The sequence below is a fragment of the Rhinopithecus roxellana genome, chromosome 9, assembly GCF_007565055.1.
Source record: "Rhinopithecus roxellana isolate Shanxi Qingling chromosome 9, ASM756505v1, whole genome shotgun sequence".
NCBI classification, from domain to species: domain Eukaryota; kingdom Metazoa; phylum Chordata; class Mammalia; order Primates; family Cercopithecidae; genus Rhinopithecus; species Rhinopithecus roxellana.
Window position 1 is genome coordinate 61,559,315 of NC_044557.1, and position 15,635 is coordinate 61,574,949.

The 15,635-nt window shown below is 40.2% G+C and overlaps 1 protein-coding gene across 3 annotated transcripts in view; it reads left to right on the plus strand.

The window, feature by feature from the left end:
• The window catches only part of MTDH (metadherin), an 85,255-nt gene that overhangs the window by 53,009 nt on the left and 16,611 nt on the right, over positions 1-15,635 (plus strand). For 2 of the 3 annotated variants that reach the window (XM_030937559.1, XM_010385628.2), the window contains 3 exons: positions 928-1,026; positions 8,769-8,893; positions 15,177-15,284. In XM_030937559.1, coding sequence (XP_030793419.1) covers positions 928-1,026; positions 8,769-8,893; positions 15,177-15,284 — 332 coding nt within the window. The remainder of the gene's footprint in view (positions 1-927; positions 1,027-8,768; positions 8,894-15,176; positions 15,285-15,635) is intronic. The other variant, XM_010385631.2, reaches the window with a different exon arrangement.

The window sequence follows — 15,635 nt, forward strand, 5'->3', positions numbered from 1 at the left end:
TTTGACTTCTTGAAATTTGTAGGCAGGGCACAGTGGCTCATGCCTGTAATCCCAGCACTTTGGGAGGCTGAAGAGGATCCCTGTAGGCCAGGAGTTCAGGACCAGCCTGGGCAACACAGGGAGACCCTCTCTCTACAAAAAAAAATTAAAAAATAAGCCAGGAAACCAGGCGTGGTGGCTTATGCCTGTAATCCCAGCACTTTGGGAGGCCAAGGCAGGAGGATCACTTAAGCCTAGGAGTTCAAGACCAGCCTGGGCAATGTGGTAAAACCCCATCTCTACAAAAAATACAAAAATTAGCTGGGTATGGTAATGTGTGCCTGTAGTCGCAACTACTTGGGAGGCTGAGGTAGGTGGATTGCTTGAGCCGAGGAGGCAGAGATTGCAGTGAGCCGAGACTGTGCCACTACACTCCAGCCTTGGCAACAAAGCGGGACTCTGTCTCAAAAAAAGAAAAAATTAAAAAAGCCCAGCATGGTGGTACAAGCCTGTGGTTCCAGCTGCCTGGGATGCTGAGGTAGGAGGATCTCTTGAGCCTGCGAGGTTGAAGCTGCAGTGAGCCATGATCATGCCACTGCACTTCAGCCTGAGTGACAGAGTAAGATCCTGTCTCAAAAAAAAAAAAAGAAAAGAAAATTGTAGGTAACGAGTTGACGTATAATACAAAACACAAAATGTAATGGATTGGTGCTAGGGAAAACATAAATTTCTGATCATTGAATTTGATCAAGTGATTATCATAGTTAATCTAAAATTACCCTCAATTCTACTTTTCCTTTTAACTTAACTCTTTTTCTAATGTCTGAATTTTTCCTTTTAGGAGAAATTTTAAAAATAAAGTCTCCATGTCAAAGTATAGAACTATTGTTATGAAACATCATTAGGAAATTCCATTTTTAATTTTATTGCATTCGTTTTTCATTTAAGGGTCTACTGCTGAGCCAGTTTCTCAGTCTACCACTTCTGATTATCAGTGGGATGTTAGCCGTAATCAACCCTATATCGATGATGAATGGTCTGGGTTAAGTATGTCCTTTTAAAAATTATCAGTTATTTTTTTCAGAATTTTCTTTCTAGCACCCTGAATTCATGCTTTATGTTTTAATTTTAATTCTAATTTCTCACCTTTAAAGGTCATAAGAATATAATTTAATACCAAATGTACTACTTGAAACCTGATTATTGAATACCTGTAGAATTAAAACTGAATTTTCATGATTGAGGCAATATTTAAACATAAAGTTTCTTCTAGTTGCTCTGTAGTATTTCTAGTTTTTAAATTTTTTGTTTTAAATGAATGTCTGTTTCTCCTCCTAGGTAGTATAATAGACTGACTTAAATATACAGGAATGGCTTTGTATTTGTGAAGTGTACACACATTTTTGTGCTGGTGGAAAACTACTTTCCTAACCCAGTTGCCAACAGAAGTTTAGTTAAAGGAAAACTCATTTTAGAAAGGAAGAATATGGTTTGTATGTTCAGAAAGTTCATGCCATCTTCATTTAAAAAAAAAAATATATGAGGTTTTTCCCTCACAAACCTAAATCTCAAAATTTACTTTCTCTGAATTTTTATTTCACATCCTTTTTTACTATTTACTGTTTTCTACTATTAGCACTTTTATATGTTCCCTGTGGGGTTTTTCACCATTTTTAAGCATATGTTTTGCTTCTCCAAGTAAAGAACCCTCTGAAAGTGGGGACTAGTACTCTTTTATACACTCAGGACCTAGTGAAAGCCTTTATACATAGGTGCTCAGTAGTAATAAGAATGACAATAAAAATCAGTGTGCCAGGCACTGGTTTTAGTCTTTTGGATTTTATTATCTCATTTAATGCTTAAAACATTTCTGTGTGGTAGGTTTTATTTGTTTCCACACTTTCCAGATGAAAAACCTGTGACAAGGGAAAGTTATCTAGCTTTACCCAGGCCACACAGTTAGTTAAGTGGAGGAAGGTGGTATTCATACCTTGCTAGTCTGGCCCCAGAGTTCATGCTCTTAACCACTCTCTGGTACAGCCTTGGTGATGATAGTAATCATCAAGGTAAGCTTGCGACACAGTGGTTAAAACACAGTTTTTACAGATTAAGGGAGATGAGGGGAGAAAGATCAGGGAGGACCATATTGTGAAGTGCCATGCCTTGAATTGCTGGCTAAAGATTAAGGAGCTGGGGGTTTTCAGTACTAGCTTAGACAGTAGATACAAATTTTAGTCCTGACTCTAAAATGTAGTACCTCATATGGTTTGGGCTTTGTCACTTATCTGGGAGCTGTAAAATCGAGCAAATAACGTGTCATATCTATTTTCATTGGTTGTTATGAGGTTTTAATGAGGTAATGGGTGAACATGAAAGCTCTGTAAATTACAGTCATCTGTCAGTATCCATGGGGGGTTGATTCCAGGACCCCCTTCAGGTTCCAAAATCCCCACATGCTGAAGTCTCCTATGATAAAATGGCATAGTATTTGCATATAATCTACATGTATCTTCCCATATATTTTAAATTATCTCTTGATTACTTGTAGTACCTAGTATGGTGTAAATAGTTGTTATACTGTATTGTTTAGGGAATAATGACAAGAAAAAAAAGTCTGTACATATTCAGTACAGGCACAGTTCATTCGTTTTTTTCCTGAATATTTTTGAACCCACAAATGGAAAACCCATGGATACGCAGGGCTGACTGTGTATGAAGTATTTAAATCCAAGGTTTTACAAGGATGTGAAAGCACTATTTTTGGGAGGAAAAAAACGTATATTTGTGCTTTTGGAAGAATTATCAGCTACATGCAGAATAGAATTGAGGAGTGATTATAACAATGATAGGAGTGACTATAGGAAAAGCAGTAAGGTATCTTGGGCTGCTGTGGGTTGAGGCAGAGGAAAATTGAGTGGACAGGTCTCCAGGCTTTCCTGTTTGGACAGAATAGATCCACTTTTTATTGTATCCATATTAAGATACTTTGAATATGAAAAACATGATTGGCTGCTAAAATAAAAGATTTTTAAAACATGTATTCACAGGATTCTGTAGTTAATCAAAGTAATATGTATCAGAAACACCATCTTCCTCAACTTTGTTTTGCTGTATTGGCAGTCTTTTTAAGTCCAGAGTTTTTCTTCAACGTTTTCTCTGTAAGCTTTGTTTTCTGTGTCACCATCTTTAATTCTGCTCTATTATTGGTGCTCAGTGAATTTAATTATTACTTCTGAATTTCCAAAATGAATGATTTAGTATTTGAGATTACTAATCCACAAAGTATATTATGTTAGATTTACATTTACAGTATGATATAATTAATATATTGACCCTCCAGTTTGAAGACATACATTAATCTGTTACTATCTTGACCATAAAGGAACAGCATTATTGTAACCCATGTAAAAAGTCAGATGTTGGACGGGCGCGGTGGCTCAAGCCTGTAATCCCAGCACTTTGGGAGGCCGAGACGGGCGGATCACAAGGTCAGGAGATCGAGACCATCCTGGCTAACACGGTGAAACCCCGTCTCTACTAAAAATACAAAAACTAGCCGGGCGAGGTGGCGGGCGCCTGTAGTCCCAGCTACTAGGGAGGCTGAGGCAGGAGAATGGCGTAAACCCAGGAGGCGGAGCTTGCAGTGAGCTGTGATCCGGCCACTGCACTCCAGTCCGGGCGACAGAGCGAGACTCCGCCTAAAAAAAAAAAAAAAAAAAAAAAGTCAGATGTTGAATAGAACTTTTTCTTGGCACACAGGAGTGAATGAATTCACTGCAGCATAATGGAGTGGTTGAGAGCATGAGCTTTCAGGACAGACTACCTGGGTTTCAATCTTAACTTCCTTGCCTTTGCCCTTACGCAGGGTACGTGATTATTCTATGCCTCAATTTCCTTATCTGTAAAAATAGTAATTCCTCCCCAACAGTATGGCTGAGAAGATTAAATGAGTTAATACATATAAAGCACTTAGAACACTGCCTCACATATAACAAATATAATAAATAGCCAGTAAGTGCTGCTGTTTCTGCTGTTGGTGTCCTTCTGGTGGCAAAATAAGTCTACCCAATGTGGTTAACTAACCCAATGTGGTTAACATTGGAGAAAGTCTTTCTAACATGATTGTTTTCTTTTATTAAAAAGTTATTAGGCCGGGCGCGGTGGCTCAAGCCTGTAATCCCAGCACTTTGGGAGGCCGAGACGGGCGGATCACGAGGTCAGGAGATCGAGACCATCCTGGTTAACACGGTGAAACCCCGTCTCTACTAAAAAATACAAAAAACTAGCCGGGCGAGGTGGCGGGCGCCTGTAGTCCCAGCTACTCGGGAGGCTGAGGCGGGAGAATGGTGTAAACCCAGGAGGCGGAGCTTGCAGTGAGCTGAGATCCCGCCACTGTACTCCAGCCCGGGCCACAGAGCGAGACTCCGTCTCAAAAAAAAAAAAAAAAAAAAAAAAAAAAGTTATTAAAGTTTACATTTAATTAAGTTCTAACAAGAAACAGCTGACAACCAAATAAAGACCAGCAATGAGATACTTAAACCTAAAACATTATTCTATAAGCGAATTAAATGGAGAGACAAATTCCTTACCCTTTTGAAAAGAAAACCAGTATGGCTCTTTGAAAAGACATTGGCAGACTAATGGGAAACTTTAGAGATGAGAAATTACAATTGAAGCAAACTATACTGTGAATCATTTTTAAGGGAACTATGTCTAAGAAGTTTTTTAGTATATTAGGCCTATGAATCTTAAGAATTAGTTACTCAGGCCGGTGCCATGGCTCACAGCACTTTGGGAAGCCAAGGTGCAAGGATGTCTTGAGCCTATGCATTCAAGACCGGCCTAGGCAACATAGTGAGACCCCATCTCTACAAAAAAAAATTAGCAAAATTTTTTTGCCTGTAGTCCCAGCTACTCAGGAGTCTGAAGTGGGAGGATCACTTGAGCCTGAGAAGTCTAGGCTACAGTGTGCCATGATCTTGCCACTGCACTCCAGCCTGGGCAATAGAGCGAGACCTTGTCAAAAAAATACTTTCACTAAGCATTTTACTTGATTTGTATTTTTCGCCTCCACCTCCCACCACATGTATTAAGAAGATGGGTGAAATGTTGGTATATGGCCCACTCAGTTGCCTAAATTTTTTTCTACTTAGTGGTTTCTTTTCTGGCAAGAAGTCTTAGAGACATGGCTTATGGACAGCAATTTTCAAAATCTGGGTTTCTTATCTGTGAGAGTTAAGCAGAACCAATGATAGCTTTGGTATGTGAACCTCCTAAAAGTATTACTAATGAATGCTTAGTATAAGATGAGTAGTTGGTTCCAGACATCTACTAGATTGAATTGAAGTTTATCTTACATATGAAGTATATCTTACTGAGAGGTTCATCAGAATTGTGAGAAATAAATTTTTAACTATACGTGCCTTATAGATTAGAAACTGGTTTTAATATCATCAGTGATAATAAAAACAATAGCTACCACTTATTGAGTGCTTACTGCATTGCCATGAATTGCTTTACATGTATCTCATATAATCCTCTCAGCAATCTTATGAAGTTGATAATAGAGCCCATTAAGAAACTTAACCAAAATCATCTTGTTATTAAGTGGTAGAACAATATTCAAATGTACATTTGTTTGACGTGAAGGCCCATGCTCTTCGCCTCTGTGTTACTATGTAATACTCCAGATACTTGCTCATGGTGGTGAATTTAGAAATACAGGAAGGAACTTCCTTTTTTGTAACACATTTCACACTTGTAATCACCTGTTCCATGTTTTTCGTCCACTAGACTATAAATTCTTACGTTGTCTCTCCCTGTCTTCCGCTAGCTTAGCTCTTTGTTTCCACAGCCCTCATGGCAGAATCTATCACTCTGTATTTAATTGTTACGCTTACCTATCTTTTTTTTTTTTTTTTTTTTTTTTTTCCTTTTTGTGGAGAACGGGGTCTCGCTGTATTACCCATGCAGGTCTCGAACTCCTGGGCTCAAACTATCCTCCCGCCTCTGCCTCCCTGAGAGCTGGGATTACAGGCGTGAGCCACCACACCCGGCTGTTAAGCTTACCTATCTTCACCCCTGAATAGACAGACTACAAACTGCATGTTTAGAGGGATTCTATTTTACTTATTTTTGTATCTCTAGTACCTATCTAGCTCAAGTTCTAGCACATAGTAAGTGATTAATAAGGATTAGATAGATGTAATTTCACTATTAAAATATATTTATTATTCCAACCTGGGCAATATAGCAACACCCCTTCTCTTTTTTTTTTTTTTTTTTTTTTTTTTTTTTGAGACGGAGTCTTGCTCTGCCGCCCAGGCTGGAGTGCAGTGGCCGGCTCTCAGCTCACTGCAAGCTCCGCCTCCCGGGTTCACGCCATTCTCCTGTCTCAGCCTCCCGAGTAGCTGGGACTACAGGCGCCCGCCTCGTCGCCCGGCTAGTTTTTTGTATTTTTTAGTAGAGACGGGGTTTCACCGTATTAGCCAGGATGGTCTTGATCTCCTGACCTCATGATCCGCCCGTCTCGGCCTCCCAAAGTGCTGGGATTACAGGCTTGAGCCACCGCGCCCGGCCTGCGACACCCCTTCTCTACAAAAAATTTTAAAATTAGCCAGGCATGGTGGCACACGGCTATGGTCCCAGCTGCTCAGGAGCCTGAGGCAGGAGGATCACTTGAGCCCCAGGAAGTTAAGGCTGCAGTGAACTATATGATTATACCACTCCACTCCAGCCTGGGTGACAGAATAAGACCCTGTCTCTTAAACTAAAACAAAATATATATATAATATATATAATGTTTTATTTTCTTCTGTCTCTTCCTCATATAAATTTGAGATCATACTGTGTAGACAGTTTTGTCTATGATTTTTTTTTTCTGTGAGCATTTTCCCAGATTGTTATATATTCTTCCAAAACGTAGGTTTTAAAACCTTCATAAGAATGTATTATACCTTCCTGTTAAACAAAAACAATAATAGAGTTCACCTGGAAAAATAAGAATAGCAAAAAGTGAATAAGAGTACTAAACAAAAGTAATGCAAACAAATTTGTCCTTCTAGATACAAAAATGTATTGCAGAGTTGTGTATAGCACTGTCCCAGGAATAGATCAGTGGAATAGAACAAATTCTAGAAACAGACTGAAATGCGTATGAAAGAATTGAGTAAGGCCAGGCACGGTGGCTCATGCCTGTAATCCCCAGCAGTTTGGGAGGCCGAGGCAGGTGGATCACGAGGTCAGGAATTCGAGACCAGCCTGACCAACATGGTGAAACCCTGTTTCTACTAAAAATACAACAATTAGCAGGGTGTGGTGATGCACACCTGTAATCCCAGCTACTCAGGAGGCTGAGGCAGGAGAATTGCTTGAACCCGGGAGGCAGAGGTTGCAGTGAGCCAAGATTGTGACACTGCACTCCAGCCTGGGTGGCAGAGTGAGACTCCATCTCAAAAAAAAAAAAAAGAATTGAGCATTGCTGGGCGCGGTGGTTCACGCCCATAATCCCAGCACTTTGGGAGGCAAGTCGGACAGATCACGAGGTCAAGAGTTCGAGACCAGCCTGGCCAACATTGTGAAACCCTGTCTCTACTAAGAATACGAAAATTAGCCCGGGTGTGGTGGCACATGCCTGTAATCCCAGCTACTTGGGAGGCTGAGGCAGGAGAATCACTTGAACCTGGGAGGCGGAGGTTCCAGTGAGCCGAGATCATGCCACTGCACTCCAGCCTGGGCGACAGAGCAAGACTCCGTCTTGGGGGAAAAAAGAAAGAAAGAAAGAATTGAGTATTTGATAAAAGTAGCATTAGGTATTAGTGGGAAGTGATTGGATTTTTCAGTTAAGCATTGTTGGGACAACTTGTTAACCACTTGGAAATAAAGCTTAACCTTTGTCATTTTAAACCATTGTAAATGAAACCTGACTATAAGTAGATTTACAGGAACATATATAGGAGTATATAATGTGCAGAGAGAAAAGGGAAGAATTAACTTTGAAAGCTACTTATTTAACCTGGGTAAAAGCAAAGCCTGGTTTTTCCTTTTAGAATAAGTCATTGATAGCTTCCTCAAGGAGTTAAGAATTTAGTGCCTCCTATAGTGAAAGAAAGGGATCTAGAAGTCTAGAATAAAATTTATTTTTGGTAATAAATGATGAGTGAAGCCCTGAAAGTTACTCAAATGCTTTTGAAATGATTGGATAAAAAACACATGGAATGATCTGAAAAATATAAGGAAGTACATGTTTAGTATTAAAAGAAGGAGAGAAAAATAAGAGATTGAATATTGTCATGACTTGGTGAATTTGAAGAACCTAATTTTGAAAAGCTCATAAGGATAGGAGAGGTGTAGTATAAAATGACAGGTAGGGATTATAACTTTGGCACTACTGTTAAGAATTAATTCCAAACCCTAGAAAATAAATCAATTACAAAAGTGTTGTAATAATCAGGGGAGAAAGCAACCAGGTCCTAGACCAAGTTAAAAATGGATAGAGAAAAGAAATTCAGGAGACCAATAACAAAGGAAGCAGAGAGAGTGGAATCAAATGGCTAATAAATTTTCTGGAATTTCTTAGAAATTCCATTTAACCATATGATATGCTTAGCAGAAATTGAATAAAGATTGTTACCATCATGTTACTTTTTTTTTCTGGCTCTTAAAATGTGTTCGGGAGACAGAACAATAACTTAAAATTACAGCTTAGTTGAACATAAGGAATTTTTAGTTTTTGCCTTTTAACTTATGGCAAAAATGATAGACACCTAATTCACACTGTTAAATTTTAGATGGTCTGTCTTCTGCTGATCCCAACTCTGATTGGAATGCACCAGCAGAAGAGTGGGGCAATTGGGTAGACGAAGAAAGAGCTTCACTTCTAAAGTCCCAGGAACCAATTCCTGATGATCAAAAGGTGAGTATAAGAAATTCCTGGGTGTTTATTTGTTAATGGAAGAGACAGGCTGGGCACGGTGGCTCACACTTATAATCGCAGCACTTTGGGAGGTGCTGTGGGAGGATTGCTTGAGCCCGGGAGTTCAAGTCCAGCCTGGGCAACATAGTGAGACCCCATCTCTGTTTATAAAATAAAGCAACCGAAGGAGAATTCTGGGTCACAGAGGCTGACACAATTGAGAGGGTCAGGGAAGTAATAATCAACAGCATCAGAAACAGCAAACCCAAGTTTGGATAGGAATGGAGGAGAGAGAGTGGATAATAGCAACATGTGGTATCAGGAATGGTTTTGCTGGGATTGGGGGGTTGTATTTTAATGATAGGGGAGATTTTGGTATAGGATCAGCAGTTTTTTTTGTTTTTTGTTTTTTGTTTTTTGTTTTTTGTGAGACAGAGTTTCACTCTTGTTACCCAGGCTGGAGTGCAATGGCATGATCTCAGCTCACTGCAACCTCCGCCTCCCGGGTTCAAGCGATTCTCCTGCCTCAGCCTCCTAAGCAGCTGGGATTACAGGCATGTGCCACCACGCCCAGCTAATTTTTGTATTTTTAGTAGAGATGGGGTTTCTCCATGTATGTCAGGCTGGTCTCGAACTCCTGACCTCAGGTGATCCACCTGCCTCGGCCTCCCAAAGTGCTGGGATTACAGGTGTGAGTCACCATGCAACCAGCAGTCTTTTTTCTTTCTTTTTTTCTTTCCTTTTTTTTTTTTTTTTTTTTTTTTTTTTTTTGAGACATTCTCATTCTGCTGCCCAGGCTGGAGTGCAGTGGCGTGATCTCGGCTCACTGCAACCTCTGCCTCCCGTGTTCAAACAGTTTTTCTACCTCAGCCTCCCGAGTAGTTGGGATTACAAATTAGCCTGCCACTATGCCTGGCTGATTTTTGTATATTTAGTAGAGCCACCATGCCAGGCCTTTTTTTTTTTTGAGATGGAGTTTTGCCCTGTCTCCCAGGCTAGAGTGCCGTGGCATGATCTCGGCTCACTGCAACCTCCACCTCCCAGGTTTAAGTGATTCTCCCTCCTCAGCCTCCTGAGTAGCCGGGATTGCAGACGTGCATCACCACGCCCAGCTAATTTTTGTATTTTTAGTAGAGATGGGTTTTTGCCATGTTAGCCAGGCTGGTCTCAAACTCCTGACCTCAAGTGATCCGCCACCTCGGCCTCCCAAAGTACTGGGATTTACAGGCATGAGCCACTGCACCCAGACAGGATTGGTCTTTAAAACAGGATATAGGCCGGGCATGGTGGCTCCCACTTTGGGAGGCCGAGGTGGGCGGATCACAAGGTCAAGAGTACAAGACCAGCCTGGCCAAGATGGTGAAACCCTGTCTCTACTAAAAATACAAAAATTAGCTGGGCATGGTGGCGGGCACCTGTAATCCCATCTATTCATGAGGCTGAGGCAAAGAATTGCTTAAACCCGGGAGGCAGAGGTTGCATTGAGCCAAGGTTGCGCTGCTGCACTCTAGCCTGGATGACAGAGCGAGACTCCATTTCAAAAAAAAAAAACAGATAGAATACTGATGGTAGAAGGAGGGGTAAATAAATGTAGAGGGGAGCAGGTAACAAGCAATATGAAAGTCAACAGCAGAGAAAGGGTTTTAGATTGGACCTACAAAAAGACTTCTTAGTACAATATCTTAATATGTAGTACCTGAATACATAGTAATCATTCAGATGTTTGTTGGACGTTTAACACAATAGAACCCATGAATGGAGTAAAGACTTTATCATACATCATAGGAATTCTTTTTCTGAATATATTCAGAAATTACCTTTTACATTTCTAAGCAAAAGTGAGCCGTCATCAGAATGTTCATCAGTTGGGGAATGGAAAGATGTGATATGTTTATACAATGGCATATTAGAAGTTAAAAATTAGGCCAGGCGCAGTGGCTCATGCCTCTAATCCCTGCACTTTGGGAGGCCAAGGTGGGCAGATCACGAGGTCAGGAGATCGAGACTATCCTGGCTAACACGGTGAAGCCCTGTCTCTACTAAAAACACAAAAAATTAGCCAGGTGTGGTGATGGGTGCCTGTAGTCCCAGCTACTCTGGAGGCTGAGGCAGGAGAAGGGTGTGAACCCGGGAGGCAGAGCTTGCCTCCGAGATTGCGCCACTGCACTCCAGCCTGGGCGACAGAGCCAGACTCCGTCTCAAAAAAAAAAAAAGTTAAAAATGAACTAAAGCTACATTATTAGCATTACGAATGGAATCTCAACATGCTGAATGATGAGCAAGTTATAAAAAGAATATGTCATTTATAAATTTTTTTATGTGGATACAAATAAATTTATAGAAAAATTGATTGGATAGACACAGAAATTGTTCACAATTTTGGTTAACACTGGGAAGAGAGTGTGAAAATGGGATTGGGAAGCAGTATAAAGGAATTTGAAATTTATCAGTAATGTCCTTTTTATTTAAAGATTTAAAATACATTTATCAAAATCTCAACTCTTTCACGGGAGTTAAAAGAGGTAGAGTTGATTTCAGCATCTTCCCATTAACGAAAATAGTATTTTGCCATGGGGAACTACATTTCTTTTATGGTTGGATTATAATGAAGTGGTAAGCTGACTGAAGAAAGTTCTTGTGACCTGAGTATCATTCATGGCATGAATCTGTTCATACGGCATTTTAATCATTACAAGACCTTGAAACAGCTTGTGGTGAAAACTTCTAGGGACATTTCTCCACAACTGGTAGCCAGCCAGCCTAGACTGAAAATCTCTTAGCTAAGTTTGTGCCAGATTTTGTTTTGTTTTTCCATCTGCTTGTAATTTCTGTAAGCTATTTGGTAGTTTGTGAGACCACCAAAATCATCATAGTGACTATAGTGCTGAGCAGAGAAATGGCAGCTACTTAGAATCATCTCTTCCTGTAAAGATAGTCTAGGAATCTAGGTTGTCATTTGTGAGAATAAACAAACAGCATTTTTCCATAGAAAGTTACACTACAGTGCTTACTTCAGCAGCACATACACTAAAATTGAGGCCAGGCGCGGTGGCTCACACCCGTAATCCCAGTACTTTGGGAGGCCAAGGTGGGCAGATCACCCAAGGTCGGGAGTTTGAGACCAGCCTGGCTAACATGGTGAAACCCTGTCTCTACTAAAAATACAAAAAAAAAAAATCAGCTGGACGTGGCGGTGTGCACCTGTAATCCCAGCTACTCGGGAGGCTGAGGCATAAGACTCACTTGAACTGGGAGGCAGAGGTTGCAATGAGCCACTTCACTCCAGCCTGGGCAACAAAGTGAGACTATCTCAAAAAAAAAAAAACAATAAGCCGGGCGCAGTGGCTCAAGCCTGTAATCCCAGCACTTTGGGAGGCTGAGACGGGCGGATCACGAGGTCAGGAGATCGAGACCATCCTGACTAACACGGTGAAAGCCCGTCTCTACTAAAAAATACAAAAAACTAGCCGGGCGAGGTGGTGGGCGCCTGTAGTCCCAGCTACTCGGGAGGCTGAGGCAGGAGAATGGCCTGAACCCGGGAGGCGGAGCTTGCAGTGAGCTGAGATCCGGCCACTGCACTCCAGCCTGGGAGACAGAGCAAGACTCTGTCTCAAAAAATAAAATAAAAAAATAAAAGAATAAGGCCGGGCACGGTGGCTCATGCCTGTAATCCCAGCACTTTAGGAGGCCAAGGTGGGTGGATCACCTGAGGTCAGGAGTTCAAGACCAGCCTGACCAACAAGGTGAAACCCTGTCTCTACTAAAAATAGAAAAATTAGCTGGGTATGGTGGTGCGCACCTGTAATCCCAGCTACTTGGGAGAGTGAGGCAGGGGAATTGCTTGAACCTGGGAGGTGGAGGTTGCAGTGAGCCAAGATGGCACCATTGCACTCCAGCCTGGGCAACAGAGCAAGACTCCATCTCCAAAAAATAGATAGATAGAAAGATAAGATACAAAGAAGATTGGCATGGCCTCTGCATCATTATGAATACTAACATAACAGTGCTAACTTGATAGGTATTTTTTTGTCCTGCAGAATGCTATTTTCAATGACATGACTTCTCAAATTCAGTTTTTTAAATTAAACCTTTTATTTTGAGATAATTGTAGATTCAAATGCAGTTATAAGAAATAATACAGGCCAGGCACGGTGGCTCACGCCTGTAATCCCAGCACTTTGGAAGACCAAGATAGGAGGATCACTTGAGCCCACATGTTTTGAGACTAGCCTGTACAACATAGCAAGACCCTATCTCTAATATTAAAAAAAAAAAAAAAAAAAAAAAAAAACCAGAAAAATCAGCCTATAGTGCCAGCTCCTCAGGTGGCTAAGGCAAGAGGATCAGGAGGTCAAGGCTGTGCAGTGAGCCTTGATTGCACCACTGTACTCCAGCCTGGGCAATGGAGCAAGACGCTGTCTTGAAAAAAAACAAAACAAAACCAGACAGGAATGAAAGAGAGTGATCCCCTGTACCCCTTCTATCCAGTTTTCTCCAGTAGTAACTTGTTAAAAAACCATAATACTGTACAGTCATGCAGTAGCCATCCCCACTGCTCCCCACCTCCACTTATACACAGCGGATACATTCCAAGACTCCCAGTGGATGCCTGAAACCACAGACAGTGTCAAACCCTATGTATACTATGCTTTTTCCTATACATACCTCTGATAAAGTTTAATTTGTAAATTAGTAAAAGATTTTAAATAAAACAGTTATAAAATTTACTGTAATAGAAGTTTTGTGAATGTGGTCTCTCACTTTCTGTCTCTTTCAAAGTACTTTAATATCAGACTGAGGTTGACCACAGGTACCTGAAACTGCAGAAAGCAAAACTGCGAATAACTACCTTTTCACAAGTGGTGTGTTTACATTGATGCAATCAAGATACAGAACATTTATCATTTCAAGAATGTTTTATTAATGGAATTGTATATATTATATATATAGAGAGAGAGAGACACACACACACACGTATGTATATATCCTTTTGCTATGGTTTTTGTTTGTTGGTTTGATTGAGATGGAGTCTTGCTCTGTTACCCAGGCCGGAGTGCAGTGACATGATCTCGGCTCACTGCAACCTCCGCCTCCTGGGTTCAAGCAGTTCTCCCATCTCAGCCTCCCAAGTAGCTGGGCCATGAGGCCCAGCTAATTTTTTTATTTTTAGTAGAGACGGGGTTTTACCATAGTGTTCAGGCTGCTCTTGAACTCCTGACCTCAGGGGATCCACCCGCCCTGGCCTCCCAAAGTGCTGGGATTACAGGCTTCAGCCACTCTTCCTGGCCTTAGTATGTTTTTTTGTTTGTTTATTTTGTTTTCACTCAACATAATTCTCTGGAGATTCATCCAGGTTGTTGTATGTATCAGTAGTTGTACCTTTTTACTGCTGAGTGATATTCCATGGTCTGGATGTACCTCAGTTTCTTTAACCATTTACCTATTGAAGGACATTTGGGTCCTTTCCAGTTTGGGACTATTATGAATAAAGCTGCTAAATATGTAGGCTTTCAGAAGTCTCTGTCCAAGTTTTTGTTTCTCTAGGATGAATGCCCAAGAGTACAATCTCTGGGTATTATGATAGTTGCATATTTTAGTATTTTAAGAAACTGGTTTTTCTGTATCCTCACCTAAATTTGCAGTTGTCACGGTTTTTTATTTTAGCAGTTCTGATAGGTGTATAGTGATAACTCATTGTGGTTTTAATATGCATTTGCCTAATAGCAAATAGAATTGAGCTTTTTTCCATGTGTTTTTTTTTTTTTTGCCATCTGTGTATGGTCTTGGGTGAAATGTCTGTTCGTGTCTTTTGCTTATTTTCTAAGGGTTTTTTTTTTTTTTTAATTTGAGTGTTCCTTATATTGTATGGATACTAGTTCCATGGATGGAACTATATGGCTTGCAAATATATTCCCCCATTGTGTAGCTTGTTATTTCATTCTGTTAACAGGGTCAAATAAATTTTAATGCAAATTGCACTACATTTGAACTTCAAAATAGAATTACCTATTCAGTGAGTTTTTCAAACACTAAAGTTTACACAGCTCTCTATGTTGCAGTGAGTGATGGGTGACATAGACACACTGAGAGAATGAGGTTCCATGTATTTTGTTATTTTTTAAGTAGGTAGTTCTTGATCCGTTTTATTACTTATTACTAGTTTTTATTTAGATTTTGGGAAACGAAGACTGTACCTAATGAATGAAATTATTTCATAATAATTTTTTAAATAATGGAAACATAACCATTTGGTTCTCTTTAATATTTTTGCTTTTAACCTAAGGTCTCAGATGATGATAAAGAAAAGGGAGAGGGAGCTCTTCCAACTGGGAAATCCAAAAAGAAAAAAAAGAAAAAGAAGAAGCAAGGTGAAGATAACTCTCACGCACAGGTAAAATGTCAAAACAGCAAGGATTCATTAAGCGCCTCCTGCTTAAAATGTGAAAAGATGAGGTACAGATGCTGAGAATATATAGAGGTAAAAGACAGTATGAGACATCATGTTTATTTGGAAAGTCATGGAATGTTTTACATATTCAATTCATCTTATTGTAATAAATGTTATTGCTCAAAAAATTCATGTTAAAGGTGTTGCTAAACTCAAAAATAAGTAAAATTCCAAATTATTCATGCATTTTTTAATTATATAATGGTGAAATGGGAAAAGAGATACAGTATTTTACACATACAAAAATTCCTTTTGAGTAACTGGAAAGTAACATTTAGCACACATAGAAAAACC